The sequence below is a fragment of the Brassica oleracea genome, chromosome C5, assembly GCF_000695525.1.
Source record: "Brassica oleracea var. oleracea cultivar TO1000 chromosome C5, BOL, whole genome shotgun sequence".
In the NCBI taxonomy this organism is placed as follows: domain Eukaryota; kingdom Viridiplantae; phylum Streptophyta; class Magnoliopsida; order Brassicales; family Brassicaceae; genus Brassica; species Brassica oleracea.
In genome coordinates, this window is record NC_027752.1 from 44,821,199 (window position 1) to 44,835,263 (window position 14,065).

The following is a 14,065-nucleotide window of genomic DNA, read 5'->3' on the forward strand; positions in this document are numbered from 1 at the left end:
AGAGAGAGAGAGAGAAAAAAAAAAAATTATGGTAATAGTAAAAAATAGTTTTTTTTGTTAATTTTAAATTAAGAAAATAGTATATCTCATATACATCTCTTGCAAATGTAAAACTAAAACACAAACCACAAATCATATAAAAAAATAATAATCTTGATTACAAGTAAATTATATCTCGTCCGCAGGACGGGCCGAACCTAGTATATGTAATAAATATGCATCTAGAACGTAAATACTGTACTCTCTTGATTGTTTAATCGCCGTACTGACCAAAGACGACCTCAACTGCTTCACCACATTATTCCAACCTGTCATCTCTTGTCTTCACATGGTTTTAATAACCTTCTTCTCTTATTTCTCCATCCTCCAATATCCCACCGATAATCCATTTCTCTTTCTTGGCTTAACCCATCATGACTGTTAAGGTATACATCACATTCTAGTACATTTTTTTTTCTCAAAATGATTCCATTTATGTTGTGTGTTTTCTATTTGGTTTTGAGCAGAAAGTTGAGATCAAGGTGGATATAAACTGTGGTAAATGCAATAACGCAATTTTGGAAGCAGTCACGGAGATAGAAGGTAATCATAAAAACAAACAAGTCTTAAAGTAATATGTTCATTAACATTTTTTTTTGGATAAAATATGTTCATTAACATATCCTACTATTACTAAAACATGAGTTTTGAATCTGTGATGCAGGTGTGAATCATATTTCACTAGATGAGGGGAAGAGCGTACTTACCGTGGTGGGGACAATGGATCCGGTCTGCGTTGCATCACGTCTTAGGAAGATTAAACAGAAACCTGTAATCATCAGCGTCGGACCACCACCTAAACCTCCTGAACCGCCAAAGCCTCCAGTAGTGCCTGAGCCACAAAAGCCTCCTCCACCAGCACCCGAACCACCAAAGCATGTATGCAAATGCAAGCCTATGTCTCCTTACCCACCTCCTTACTGCGCCAGATGCGATCTTGTATCTGTTACTACCTATGAAAGTGGAAGCGGCTGCACCATTGTTTGAGTCTTGTATTTCTTGCATTAGTCACCGCTACTTTTACGTACCATATATATAATATAGTCTTCATGTCAAGTCCTGTAATCTATATGTTAACCAGGACTACTTTCTTATATATGTATGTTGTTGTTTCTCCCTCCTCTGTTTCTTACTAGTAGCTCCTTTCTTTTTTTTTTTTTTGAAAGAATGTTAAATTTATTCATCAAAAAAAACCTTATTACATAAATGCATCCTGTTTTTTATGTATACCTTAAAAAAACATCACCCTTTTACAAACTATTTTGGAACCAAAATTGCATTAACTCTCCTGCTCCCTTGATACCTTTCTTCCGCATCACACTGAACTTGTTTCTAATACTTTTATCAAGCAATCTTTTAAGCACCCCTAATGGCAACAGCTTGTCACCATGCCTGATCTTGTTTCGCTCTCTCCAAACCGCATACAGAACTACTTGAAAAGCATATCTTATACAGAACAGAATTCTCTTCTCCCTTGATGATTCATTGATAAACTCCATAATTTCCGACCAATGCTTGGTAAAATAATTACCCATTATACCTTTTACCATAGACTCCCAAAGTTTGGATGTGTAATCACACTCGAAAAACAGATGATTCCTTGACTCCTGCGTAGAACGGCAAAGCACACAAGTTGAATCTACTCCATGACTCCATTTAACCACTCGATCCATTGTTGATAGTCTGTCTCTAGAGGCTAACCACGCCATAAACGCATATCTGGGAGTAGTTTGAGGAAACCATATCCCACTGGCCCAAGAACATAAAGGAGAACTTCCTCTCAACAGCATCCAAGTTTCTTGTGTGGAGAACTTCCTCTTGTATCCCGCTTTACCCTTCCAAGTGCTCACATCATTTACCTCAGGGTCAAGCCTGCTGCTAATTTCTCGAATCTCAGCTTCAATATCATTAAGGACACTAGAGCGATGCCTTCGCCTTCTCCGAATACACAATACAGCCTCTTCCACCGTTGCATCTTTCCCAACACCCAAGTCGATGACTCCTCTATCACCCAGCAGCTCAGAGAGTACACCTTTGTCAGACCAATGATCGTACCAAAAAGAAGAATGTCTCCCATTTCCAATCTCTTTCTTATAGAACAGTTTAGCCACTTCTCTTAGCTTCAAAATCTTCCTCCATATGCAAGAACCCATTTGTGGATTTGACTTCACTGCCCAAAAGCTCTTCCCTTTCAATAAATTACCTCTTACCCATTTACCCCATAATGAATCACCAGTTAACAACCTCCAAATCAACTTTAGTCCATATACCTTATTTACTTCCCTCAGATCCCGAATCCCCAAGCCTCCTTCACTCTTAATGCAACAGATCTCCTTCCAAGCTACCTTAGCATTTGAAGTTTTAAGAACTGGCCCTGTCCATAGAAATGCTGAACAAATACTCTCCACCTCCTTTATACAACTACTTGGAATGCGAAATACAGAAATCCAGAAGTTGACAATGCTAACAAACACAGATATTATGAGTTGTAGCCTGCCTGCATATGACAAATATCGGCATGTCCAAGAGTTGATCTTACTTTTTATGTGCTCCAACAGAGGGTAGTAGTCTTGTGTTCTCATAGCTTGAGTCATGAGATGGGTAAGAGAAAGCTTTTGACAACCCGGGTGGACCTTAAACTTCCTCTCAACCATCGCTTTGTCCAGTTTCAGAGATAACACATTCATACAAAGTACAAACAAGTACGGCGAGAGCGAGCATCCCTGACGGAGTCCTCTAGAGCTTTGAAAATAACCCGCCAAATCACCATTTACTTGGACTGAAAAAGAAGGACTGGTGATACATAGCTCTATCCAGTGTATGTATTTCTCTGGGAACCCAAGAGCTCTCAAGCTTCCCAATACAAATGACCATTGCACCGAGTCGAAGGCTTTTGATATATCAATCTTCAGAACGCACCTTGGACTGATCGTATCCTTATGATAGTCTTTGACAAGCTCCGATGCTAATAGAACATTTTCCATAAGCAGTCTCCCTTGCACAAATGCTGACTGGTTCTCTTGAATCATTCGAGGCAAGAATTTCTTCAAGCGGTTTGCCAAGAGTTTCGAGACTACCTTGTAGAGAACGTTACAGCACGCTATCGGCCTATAGTCCTTCATCTCAAGAGAGTCCAGTTTTTTGGGAATCAAAGCTAGGATTGTTGAGTTTACTCCTTTAGGGAGGAACCCATACTTGAATACTGATTGCACTGAGACAATGAAGTCATTCCTTATCACTGACCACGCTGTCTTGAAGAACTCTGCAGGAAACCCATCTGGACCAGGAGACTTGTGATTTGGCATCGCAAAAAGAATTTTCCGGATTTCCTCTTCTGAAACATCTGCCTCCAATAACAGACAATCATCAGGAGAACATCTAAATGCAATCAACTCTTGTAGTTCTTCTACTGAAGTACCCTGATAGTTAGCTGGACACCGATTGAGAAACTCCTTAAAAAAACTCTCTGCCTCCTTCTTAACTTCGTCATGAGTACTTACTATATTCCCTCCTTGACATCTAACTTCCCTTATCAGGTTCTGAGATTGCCTCGTTCTGATAGCTCGATGATAGGTTTTATTATTTTGATCCCCTATTTCCAGCCAATGCAGCTTAGCTTTCTGTTTTAGATGATCCTCTTCCAAACTTGCTACATGTAGCCACTTTCCATAAGCTTCAGCTTCTTCTTGAATAGATACATCACACGGACTGGCAAGAGTAGCAGTCTGCTTCTCACACAAAACAGCATAAGCCTCCTTAGTTCTTTTCGTTAAATTTCCCAACTCCTCACGACCCAGTTCTCTAATTAGCGGTTTCAAATTCTTCAACTTTTTTGAAAATCTGTACATGGCTGAAGTAGATTGATATAACTCCACCGTAGTATCCCAATAAGCTTTAACCATAGGCAGGAATGATGAGACACTGCCCATGGCATTAACATACTTAAAAGGTTTCCTTATTTTTTCACAGGGAGGACATAGCTGGATTTTGCACCTCATATGGTCAGAACATCCACCTGGCTCGAAAACCGAATACGCATTTCTGAATCTTAGAAGCGCTTCTTCATTTAGTAAAACTCTATCCAGTTTCTTGCATATTACACCTTCCTCTCTCTTATTGCACCATGTAAACTTAGGCCCCTGATAGGCCATATCAGCAAGATGACAATGAAGAACCATTTCCTGAAATTCCTTCATCCCATTAGGCACCCTCCCCGTAATAGCAAACCTCGAGCTTTCATCACCTTCCAATATCTCATTGAAATCTCCTATAATTATCCAAGCCTTCTTTTTGAAACTAGCAGAACTATTATGATGCATTAAGTCTTCCCATAATACTCTTCTCTCTTCCATTAGATTACTAGCATAGACACAGGTACAGTAAAACCCTTCTCCCTCTTTAGGTTCCACCAGCACTGTAATTATCTGATCAGTCTTGTAGACTGGAGAAATACGAACCATATCCCTCCAAAGAAACCAAATTCTTCCTCCCCTGCTATGCTCATAGTTAGCAATTGAAGACCAATCACTAAATACTGTATTCAAAATCTTTTCTGCTTTACTCTCTTTCACTCTTGTCTCCAAAATACACCCAAAACTCATCTCCTTGTTATAAATCCACTCACGAACAATGGAATGCTTCAAAGTTTTATTCAATCCGCGCACATTCCAAAAAAAACTCTTCATGATTATAGTTTACGCCTAGAAGACCTTTTACTCTTCGGATTTACATCCTGAGTTCTAGTCTTCTGGACTCTCTTCCCCCCTTTTTGCACCCCTACTTTCTCATTCTCCTTAGTTATCTGTTCCAATATCTCGTCTTCCAACAAATCTTCCTCTCTTGTTTCATTCTCCCCTTCTTCCTCAATACTTACTTCGTCACCCCCATTTAAAGTTGTCAGTAGAACCTCACCCTCTTCTGCATCATCCACACTCAATACAGAGTATTTAGAAGCCGAAATCTGAACTACAGCTTCCTCCCTTCTCGGTGTTTTTGATTGCGATCTACCCAGTCTGCCTGGAGAGAACCATACATTTTCCACAGCTTCTGTACATACTAACTCCTCGGTAACTCCTTTAGCAACAGATACTTCTTGAGTCTTCTCCATCAAAATTCCAATGTCTTCAGTCTGTACCCCTTCCTCCTTCTCCCTAGTTTCTCCATCCTTTATAACTGTGTCACTAGTTTTAGAAGCACTTCCCATTACAACTCTGTTATCCCCATGTTTCTTCTCACGTTTCTTCTGCACACAGACCTTCTCCGTATGACCCCATTTTCCACATACATTACATCTAGATGGAACCAGGGATAGTAAAACTCCGCTGTAAACTCCTTCCCTTCTATCTCGAACTCAATCTCTTTTGGTAAGATTTTTGAAACATCAACATTAACAAAGACTTTAGCCTCCTCAAAATTTGAACAAGCTAACGTCTCTGGATGTAAATGAACTGGGAACCCCACTGTACTCGTCATGAAACTTAAAGCTTCCCACGAGAACATATGTAGTGGCACCTTCCTCAGATGAACCCACATCGGAATAGCTTCCTCCTCCTGCTTCTCCTCTTCAGTTTTAGGCGTCCACTTCTTCACAATCATAGGCACACCAGCAATGTTCCACATACCTCTCTTGATTATCTTCTCTCGAACCTTTGGATTTCGTATCTTAAATCTCATTGTCGTTGCGTTGACATCATAAACCTCCACCTTAGCTATTGGATCACCATAACTCCAGATTTTGTTTACCACCATATGAACTTTCGCAATATGAGGCGCAATATCTAAGAATTTCCCAACGATAAAATCCTCCCATAGCGGAGTAGCTTCGGAGAGAATCGCATCCGGGATCACCACCTTATGCTTACCGTCAATCGATTTGACCTCCACTTCATACTTTTTAAGACTCCTCTTATCTTGCGCCACTGAAGCCCATTTCAGATCTTCTTTCCCTGTATCCTTCACCCCAGATTGCCTTAATTCCTTTGGATCCCCTACCTGAATCACTAGATTGCGGTCCAGGAGCTCAGATGATCCCGGCAATGAAGCCGAGTCCATCGGAAAAACCCTCGTCAACGTCGTTCTTGAAGTCGCCAAAATCGCCTAAAAAATCGCCTTCAGTAAAACGGTGCGTTTTGGTTTTCTCCTACTTTTGTCTAGAAGCAGGAAGAGGCAAAACTTGCATAAGCATGTGAAACATAAGATTCATAGACCTTTCCTGATCTTCAAACTGGAGCACACTGCCCGAGGCTCACACTTGTTTGTCCGTGTCTTTTTCACATGATTAATTCAGGCCCATTAACTTTGTTGAGCCCATTTTAGTTTTGAGTAAATCCATAATATCGTACATTTGAAAGACTGGGGTTCTTATAGTATAGTGAAGGGACCAGTAAACAAAACAAAACAAAAATCGAAATAGAAACAAGTGGACGACCGCAGCGCATATATAATACATACATACACATACATGTATTTTAAGAACCTAGGAGTAAGAAACTCTCAATAAGACCATGATTATTGGGAAGTTCTTAGGGTGTAGTTCTTAACGGAATATAAGAACCCGTCTCTTAACTTTTAACTAAAAAAAGCTAAGAACCGGTTCTTAAATAAAAGTTTTAAGAGCCGGTTCTTAATTTTTTTAGTTAAAAGTTAAGAGACGAGTTCTTATATTCCGCTAAGAACCTCACTCTAAAAACCTCCCGATAATCATGCTCTAAGGTTACTCTAAGATCAGCATGTGGTGATGTGCATGCGACCATGACCGCAGTTTCTCGTTCTCCCACACATCTTTGTTTTTGTTGCATCTCTTTAATGCGATAATATAAACCAACTTTTAGGCCTCTGTTATAGTTTACTAGAGCACCTCCAACGAAAGGTTCTTTCCATTGAAATTCTTAATATAGTAATTGTGGAGTCTATAATTGTGGTGGAACCCCGTAAATAAGAGTTCTTAAAGACGAAATCCATCAACATGAGCTATATAACTAACCATGAAGATGAACCTACTTAAATGAGTAAAACCTTCTTTTTTTTCTCTTACAAAAATCGTTAAATTCAATCATAGCAAGTATATCCTGTTTAAAATGGATGAGATCAATCCAAGCATATAGATGGTGTCTTAGACCTTACATAACATGTAAGTCTTTGACCTTACATAACATGATAACAATCATCACTCATAAATATCTAATAAGTGTGTTTGCATCACTCATAGATGACTTCCCTAACTTCCCACTATATAATCAACACTTGTTTCTTCACCGCATGCTTCTGCCCAAAGTGGAAAATCTTCATCATTCAAGGGGTTCGTTATGCAAGCCATGACGTCAATGTTACGTAAACCATGACCGTGAATGTATTAGACCTTACATAACAAAATGTTTTCAATAATTATATACCTAGAAAAAAAACTACAAAATAAGTCACTTTTGCTAATAAGAGATGGCTATTCTTTCCTTATCAGATTAATACATCATCCACTTGGTAGGATTGATATATAACGAGAAACGTAGAGATAGAAACGTCAGGCTACTAGAGCCAATAGAAATCAAAATCCTAAATGGACCCATCTTCTCCTCCATGTGCTATATATTATCAAGCACATCAAAACTAATTACATCTGTTTTTGACGTTACCATTTGATGCTGAGCGTTTCAAGTGTGAACTAAGATCCATGTAACATAAAAGATGGTCTCTGTCTTTGTCATGTAATAAGAGACTGAATTAATTTTTTTTAAAAAAAGGGAATTCAAAAATAAACGTGAATCCAGCCATGAAACATTTTTCAAATAATTATATACAAAAAGAAACTCAGAAAAGCTTATTCCTTTTCTACAAAGATCGGTTCTTTTTATTATAACACTTGAACGTGTCTGGCTTTAAAGTTTGTTCCTTTCTTCTCTATCTCTCACTCCCAGGGATCTGTTTCTTTGCTTTCACTCTTCTCTTCTAGTAAGAGAGTGAGAGACAATGAACAAGCTTTTGTTGTTGGTAGGCTTTATTGTAGTGCTAGGAACTCAAGCAAATGAGTATTTAGATTTCAATGTGACAGAGATAGACCGCATTGAGGAGCTAGAGTTTGGATTCTCCAAATACAGCTCAAATTTGAACCCTTTATTAGTTGGTCTCACTCTCATCAGAGGAGCTGATTCTGGAGCTGGTACTCTCTCTCTCTCTCTCTCTCTCTCTCTCTGCTTCTCTCATTAGATCTCTCTCTTTATTTACTTTTTATGAGTTTATCTTCAACTAACATTCTTCTCAGCTTGTTTCTCTGTTGTTAGATTTTAACTTTGTCTTTACGTTTTACTGTTATGTATTATTATTCTTCACGGTTCCTCTAATTGTTTTTTTTTCCTGTTTTATTGCTTAGAAAAATGTAATTTATATGTTATTGTTTTTAATTTAGAGCTTAGCAGCAGTGTATCTGTTATATTGTGATATTAATCTTCACGGTTCCTCTAATTGTTTATTTTTTTCCTGTTTTATTGCTTAGAAAAATGTAATTTATATGTTATTGTTTTTAATTTAGAGCTTAGCAGCAGTGTATCTGTTATATTGTGATGTGTTTACTAGAAAAAAAATCATATTTTTTTAATGAATGTTAAATTTTTCAAGACAAAAAAAAAACACTTTTGTACAATAGGTGTGTCATTCTTTTAAGAAAAAATCATAACAGCAAATATAATCTAATTTTTTTTTTTTTACTTGGTTATATCTTATCACAGTTTGTTTGGATGGAACATTACCTGGATATCACTTGCACCGTGGGCATGGATCTGGAGCTAATAGCTGGCTAATTCAATTAGAGGTTTAGTGAAATGCTTTTTTTTTTGTCTATGAAAGCTACTGTTTATAGGTCTTCATTGTTAAAATGTTTTATTATGATAAATAGGGAGGTGGATGGTGCAACAATGTTAGGACCTGTGTATACAGGAAGAAGACTCGGCGTGGTTCATCTAACTACATGGAGAAGCAGCTTCAGTTTACAGGAATACTGAGTGATAAAGCTCAAGAGAATCCTGGTTTAGTCTCTCAAATCTTTTTTCTTGTGATGTGACCAAATATAATGTAATTTTGAGGATTATTGATCCTCATTTTTTTTTTTTGTAGACTTCTTTAACTGGAATAGAGTTAAGCTTCGTTACTGTGATGGCGCTTCTTTCAGTGGAGATGGTCAGAATCAGGTTCGCATCAATAGACTATTGAGTTCATGAATTGATCTTAGTCTTTTTTATATTTGAGCAGCTTTGTGTAACATCTGTGAACTAATGCATATGTAACTCTTTACCTTATAACTTTTTTCCTCAGGCTGCACAGCTTCAGTTTAGAGGAGAGCGTATCTGGAGAGCTGCCATAGCTGATCTGAAAGCCAAAGGAATGCGATACGCCAACCAGGTTTTTGACACTTAACCTTCTCTCAGGATCCAAGGCAAGAGCTGTTTTTATTTTAATTCTCTTAACTGTTTTTTATATTCTGTTAAAAGGCACTTCTCTCTGGATGTTCTGCTGGTGGTTTAGCAGCTATTTTACGCTGCGATGAGTTTAGGAACTTGTTCCCTGGTTCCACCAAGGTCAAGTGCTTGAGTGATGCTGGCTTGTTCTTGGACACGTTAGTTTAATTTCCCCTCCCAAACTCAAACGCTGTTCCTTTGCCCTTGATTCAGTAAACTGTCATTGACTAGTTTTTTTTTATGTTAATTATAGAGCTGATGTTTCTGGTGGCCGCACAATCAGAAACTTATACAATGGTGTAGTAAATTTTCAGGTGAGATTCAGCTTCTTTTTACCTTTTAACATTTGAAGAGCATAAGAAACCTTCTTGACACATTCTTGGACTTAAAACCACATGCAGAGTGTGAAGAATAATCTCCCACGTATGTGCACAAACCATCTCGATCCAACCTCGGTAATCTTTTATTCTTTCTCTCATATTGATGCTGTTGGGACCATTAGAAGTGTTGTATTTATTAACTAATCTTTTTCTGTACAGTGTTTCTTCCCACAGAATCTGATCAGTCAGATGAAAACTCCACTTTTTATTGTTAATGCAGCATACGATACATGGCAGGTAATGTTCTTTTTTCCCTCTCTTTTAACATTTGCTTAGCTATTGTGCTTTGGTGGTTTAGGCTCTCACTCACCAGAACAAGTCTTTTTATTAATCAGATTCAAAGCAGCATAGCTCCAACATCAGCTGACCCTAGTGGCTTTTGGCATGACTGTAGACTAAACCATGCAAAATGCACACCTTCACAAATCCGGTTCTTGCAAGGGTTCAGGGATCAGATGCTGAGAGTAGTGAGGGGATTCTCAATGTCTAGACATAATGGTCTGTTCATAAACTCATGTTTTGCTCACTGCCAAACCGAGAGGCAGGACACTTGGTTCGCTGATGATTCTCCTGTCATAAGAAAAAAGGTTAGTAAAAATCTCAAATCTTATCCCATCACAAACAGAAGCAAAAGGCTGTTATTGACTTTGTATAATGGCATCATGCAGGCTGTGGCTATAGCTGTGGGAGATTGGTATTTTGATAGAGCAGAAGTGAAGTTAGTTGATTGTCCTTATCCATGTGACAAGAGCTGCCACAACTTGGTGTTTAGATGATTTATCTACTTGATTCTTCCTTATATACATACTTAGAAAGCTTAGCTTCTCTCAAATGGAGAAGCTTACTATTTTACCAATGCCTCATTGGAAGAAAATGTATGATTGATTTGGAAAAACCATAATAAACTCCAAAACAAATACATAAGTTGGCTCAAAAGAGTTCAAAATGTAATCACAGAGTAATGATTCCTTTTTCCTTTGTTTTTTTCTTCTCTACTTAGCACTGCAAGTAGTTGATAAATGTCAACATATTGGTCCCACACAAAGAATTTGATTTCACAAGTATCCAAGAAATGCAGGTAATGGATGAGAATAAAAAAAGCAATAAAATAGTAAAAAAAAAGGATAAAGAAAGAAAGTGAAAAGAGAAGAATATTACAGAGTGGTGTTGATGATATACTTTGACACCCTGGTATTAGGGTGAGTGACAGCTATCTAGTGTTCCCCACTTTGTATGGTTTTTTCTCCTTTCCACCTAATCATTTCCTTTTTAAGTTCTCTCTCAGTCAAACTAACTTCTTCAACGACAACAACTCTGCTAAATAAAAATCTCAACAAGTTTTGTGAACTTGAACCCTGTCCATTACTTTTTTTGTTCTTGAATCTTCTTATCATGGCTTCTGATTCTCAGACCGCAACTGCAACTACATCTGAAAAGGTAAGCTAGCTCAGATATTCTCACTATGTTCCATAGAATCTTTATTACATATGTTTTATATGTTATTTATGCTTTTAAGCTCCATAAATAGATTTTCTGTATCATGTTTTGGTTCTAGTAAGAATCAGTATACTTGTTTTGTACCTGAAACTAGGAACGTTAAGTTAGAATAAATAAAAACTTGTTTTGGAATGTTCAAACATGGTTTTAACCCTCTTGTTCTGTAAGAATCTGGAGAATTCTTGAGCAATAATTAGAAGAAACTTTTTTTTAAAAAAAAGTTGTAGATTATTATAGAACATATGGATGTTAACAGAAACCATCTTTGTCTGTCGTTTACTAGAAAACTGTTCTAACACTATTACATATGATTAAAATTCCAAAATAGTTAGTTAGTGGTTTTTTCTATCTAAGAAGAGAATAATAAAGAGGGGTTTTACTATTATCTGATGCAGCCAGTGGAGAACAAGGTGAACGAGGAGGCTAAGTTGATGGAGAAAGAGATTGTTTTGGAGGAAACTGCTGATGTTGTGAAGGATAAACCGGTTTCAGATTCAAGCCTGACTGTTACTAAGGAGGAGAACATCAGTCAAACTCGTGCTGCAGACGTAAAGGAGGTTGCAGCAGTTGTGAAAGAAGAGGAATCTACACAGAAGGGGGCAGATGAAAATGGTGAGAAGAAGGTAGCTGAACAAGTGGAAGTTAAAGAACCAATTCTTGTGAAAGAGGGTGTTGAAGAAGTTAAGGTTGAAGCTGGTGATGCAGAGAAAGGAAAAGATGAAAATGGTGAGGAGAAGATAGCTGAAGAAGTGGAGCTTAAGGAACCAACCCTTGTGAAAGAGAGTGTTGAAGAAGTTAAGGTTGAAGCTGGTGATGCAGAGAAAGGAAAAGATGAAAATGGTGAGGAGAAGATAGCTGGAGAAGTGGAAGTTAAAGAACCAGCCCTTGTGAAAGAGAGTGTTGAAGAAGTTAAGGTTGAAGCTGGTGATGCAGAGAAAGGAAAAGATGAAGATGGTGAGGAGAAGGTAGCTGAAGAAGTAGAGCTTAAGGAACCAATACTTGTGAAAGAGGGTGTTGATGAAGAAGTTAAGCTTGAAGCTCTTGATGCGGAGAAAGCAGAAGAGAAGGGAACCGTTGAATGTGTAGCTGAAGAAGGCAACAAAGATAAGGAGGAGAGCAAGGTGGTTGCTGTTTCTGAATCAGCCGGAGTCAAACAAGTTGATGATGTTCAACTTGTTAGAGAAGTACCTGAAGAGACTGTAGAAGACAAGATCAAAGATGTTGAGGTTCTTGAAGTCAAGCCAAAGCCAGAGGAACCCACACCTGAAACAACAGAACAAGCTAAGGTTGAGCTTGTGGGAAAGCTGGAGGATACCATTGTTGTTGAGACCAAAGACTCCAAGGATGAACAGACTTCTATGATAAACCAAGATTCAGACACTGCCCCCCAAAAGGAGACAGAAGGAGACGCTTCTTCTCCTGCTGACGTCACTGAGAAAGCCATCACCGAAGAGAAGCATGTAGTGGAAGAACCATCAAAGGATGAGCAAGAGAACGTAAGTGAAGCAAAAGATGTCGCCACTAAAGTAGCCACAGAAGAAGAAAACATCAAGAAGGACACTGAAGATGTCAAGAGTGAAGAGACTTTGAAAGAAACTGAAGGAAACAAACAAGAGGAATCAGTCACAGAGAAAGTAGCAGAGGCTGTAGAAACAGCACCACCTGTTGTTAAAGAGATCGAAGAGCCAGAAGTCACAACCAAAGATGAAGTTGTTGTTAAGCAAAAAAGTTCAAACAGCCTCATGTCAAAGGTGAAGAAGTCTCTTGTTAAGGCAAAAAAAGCACTCACTGGTAAATCTCCAAGCTCTAAGACTATCTCAACTCAAGAAGCCAAAGAGACATCAAAGCCAAGTGATTAAAGTAAAGAGTCATGGATTCCTTTAAAGTCTTTTCAGGTATTTTAATTTATTTTGTTGGTTTTTTGCTTCTTTGTGTTGGGGGGAAAAAGAACAGAACATTCTTTTTATTTTGTGTTTTATGGCTTTGTGTGGTTATAACTTATATGTCTGTAAACCTACAAAGATTTGGCTTTGTTGTTATGGATGTGTTTGGGAAATTTCTTCAACATTATTGTATTCATTATCCTTATATATTAAAATAGAAGCATCGTAATAAATGCATTAATTGTCCAAACTAATATAAAATGTAATTATATAAAACATGAATATATACTTCAAAGATTTAATTTCATATTTATTTTGATATGGTACCTAACAATAAATATTTAAAATTTAAATAGCTACTATAAATACTTAATTATATATAAAGAAGTATATATTTCTAATGTTTTGTTTTTAAATTTTAGATTTTATTTCGGGTATATTCGAACCGATCCGATATAACCCGAATCCGAATGATATATGGTTACTTCATGGGTTCTATGATGTGATACAAAACCGACATGAACTCGATGTGTTATATCCGAACTCAACTCGTACTTGCAAATTTACTAGAATGGGACCTAAGAGGTGTTATAAAAAAAAACCGAAATCCAAAAACCCGACCCGAACGCCCAGGCCTAATAATAAGTATGCTACCATGTCCACACTATATTCATAAATATGTTCACATTACGTATTTTGCGTCTTCTTAAATATAAAACTCACATACATAGTTCCAATAAAACTCTGAATTTTTCGGTTCGAATAAAAATAGAAAATGAATCAAAAGCCAAACTATATATATATATATATATATATATATATA

At 37.6% G+C, this 14,065-nt stretch overlaps 3 protein-coding genes across 3 annotated transcripts; all 3 read left to right on the forward strand.

The window, feature by feature from the left end:
• Positions 1 to 271: 271 nt before the first annotated feature.
• LOC106294733 (formin-like protein 8) lies at positions 272 to 1,175 on the forward strand. The gene is made up of 3 exons (XM_013730364.1): positions 272 to 425; positions 507 to 582; positions 704 to 1,175. Exons 1-3 carry the CDS (start codon positions 414 to 416, stop codon positions 1,024 to 1,026), a joined length of 411 nt encoding a protein of 136 aa, XP_013585818.1. The 5' UTR covers positions 272 to 413; the 3' UTR covers positions 1,027 to 1,175.
• A 6,478-nt stretch (positions 1,176 to 7,653) lies between these two features.
• Positions 7,654 to 10,844, forward strand: LOC106294732 (pectin acetylesterase 12). The gene is made up of 11 exons (XM_013730362.1): positions 7,654 to 8,191; positions 8,757 to 8,839; positions 8,924 to 9,053; positions 9,142 to 9,215; positions 9,340 to 9,426; positions 9,516 to 9,640; positions 9,736 to 9,796; positions 9,884 to 9,937; positions 10,022 to 10,099; positions 10,198 to 10,449; positions 10,531 to 10,844. The coding sequence occupies exons 1-11, from the start codon at positions 8,002 to 8,004 to the stop codon at positions 10,636 to 10,638; spliced, it is 1,242 nt and encodes a 413-aa protein (XP_013585816.1). The 5' UTR covers positions 7,654 to 8,001; the 3' UTR covers positions 10,639 to 10,844.
• Positions 10,845 to 11,103: 259 nt separating this feature from the next.
• LOC106294731 (FK506-binding protein 5-like) lies at positions 11,104 to 13,441 on the forward strand. Its single transcript, XM_013730361.1, has 2 exons — positions 11,104 to 11,299; positions 11,755 to 13,441. The coding sequence occupies exons 1-2, from the start codon at positions 11,255 to 11,257 to the stop codon at positions 13,216 to 13,218; spliced, it is 1,509 nt and encodes a 502-aa protein (XP_013585815.1). The 5' UTR covers positions 11,104 to 11,254; the 3' UTR covers positions 13,219 to 13,441.
• The last annotated feature ends 624 nt before the right edge of the window (positions 13,442 to 14,065 follow it).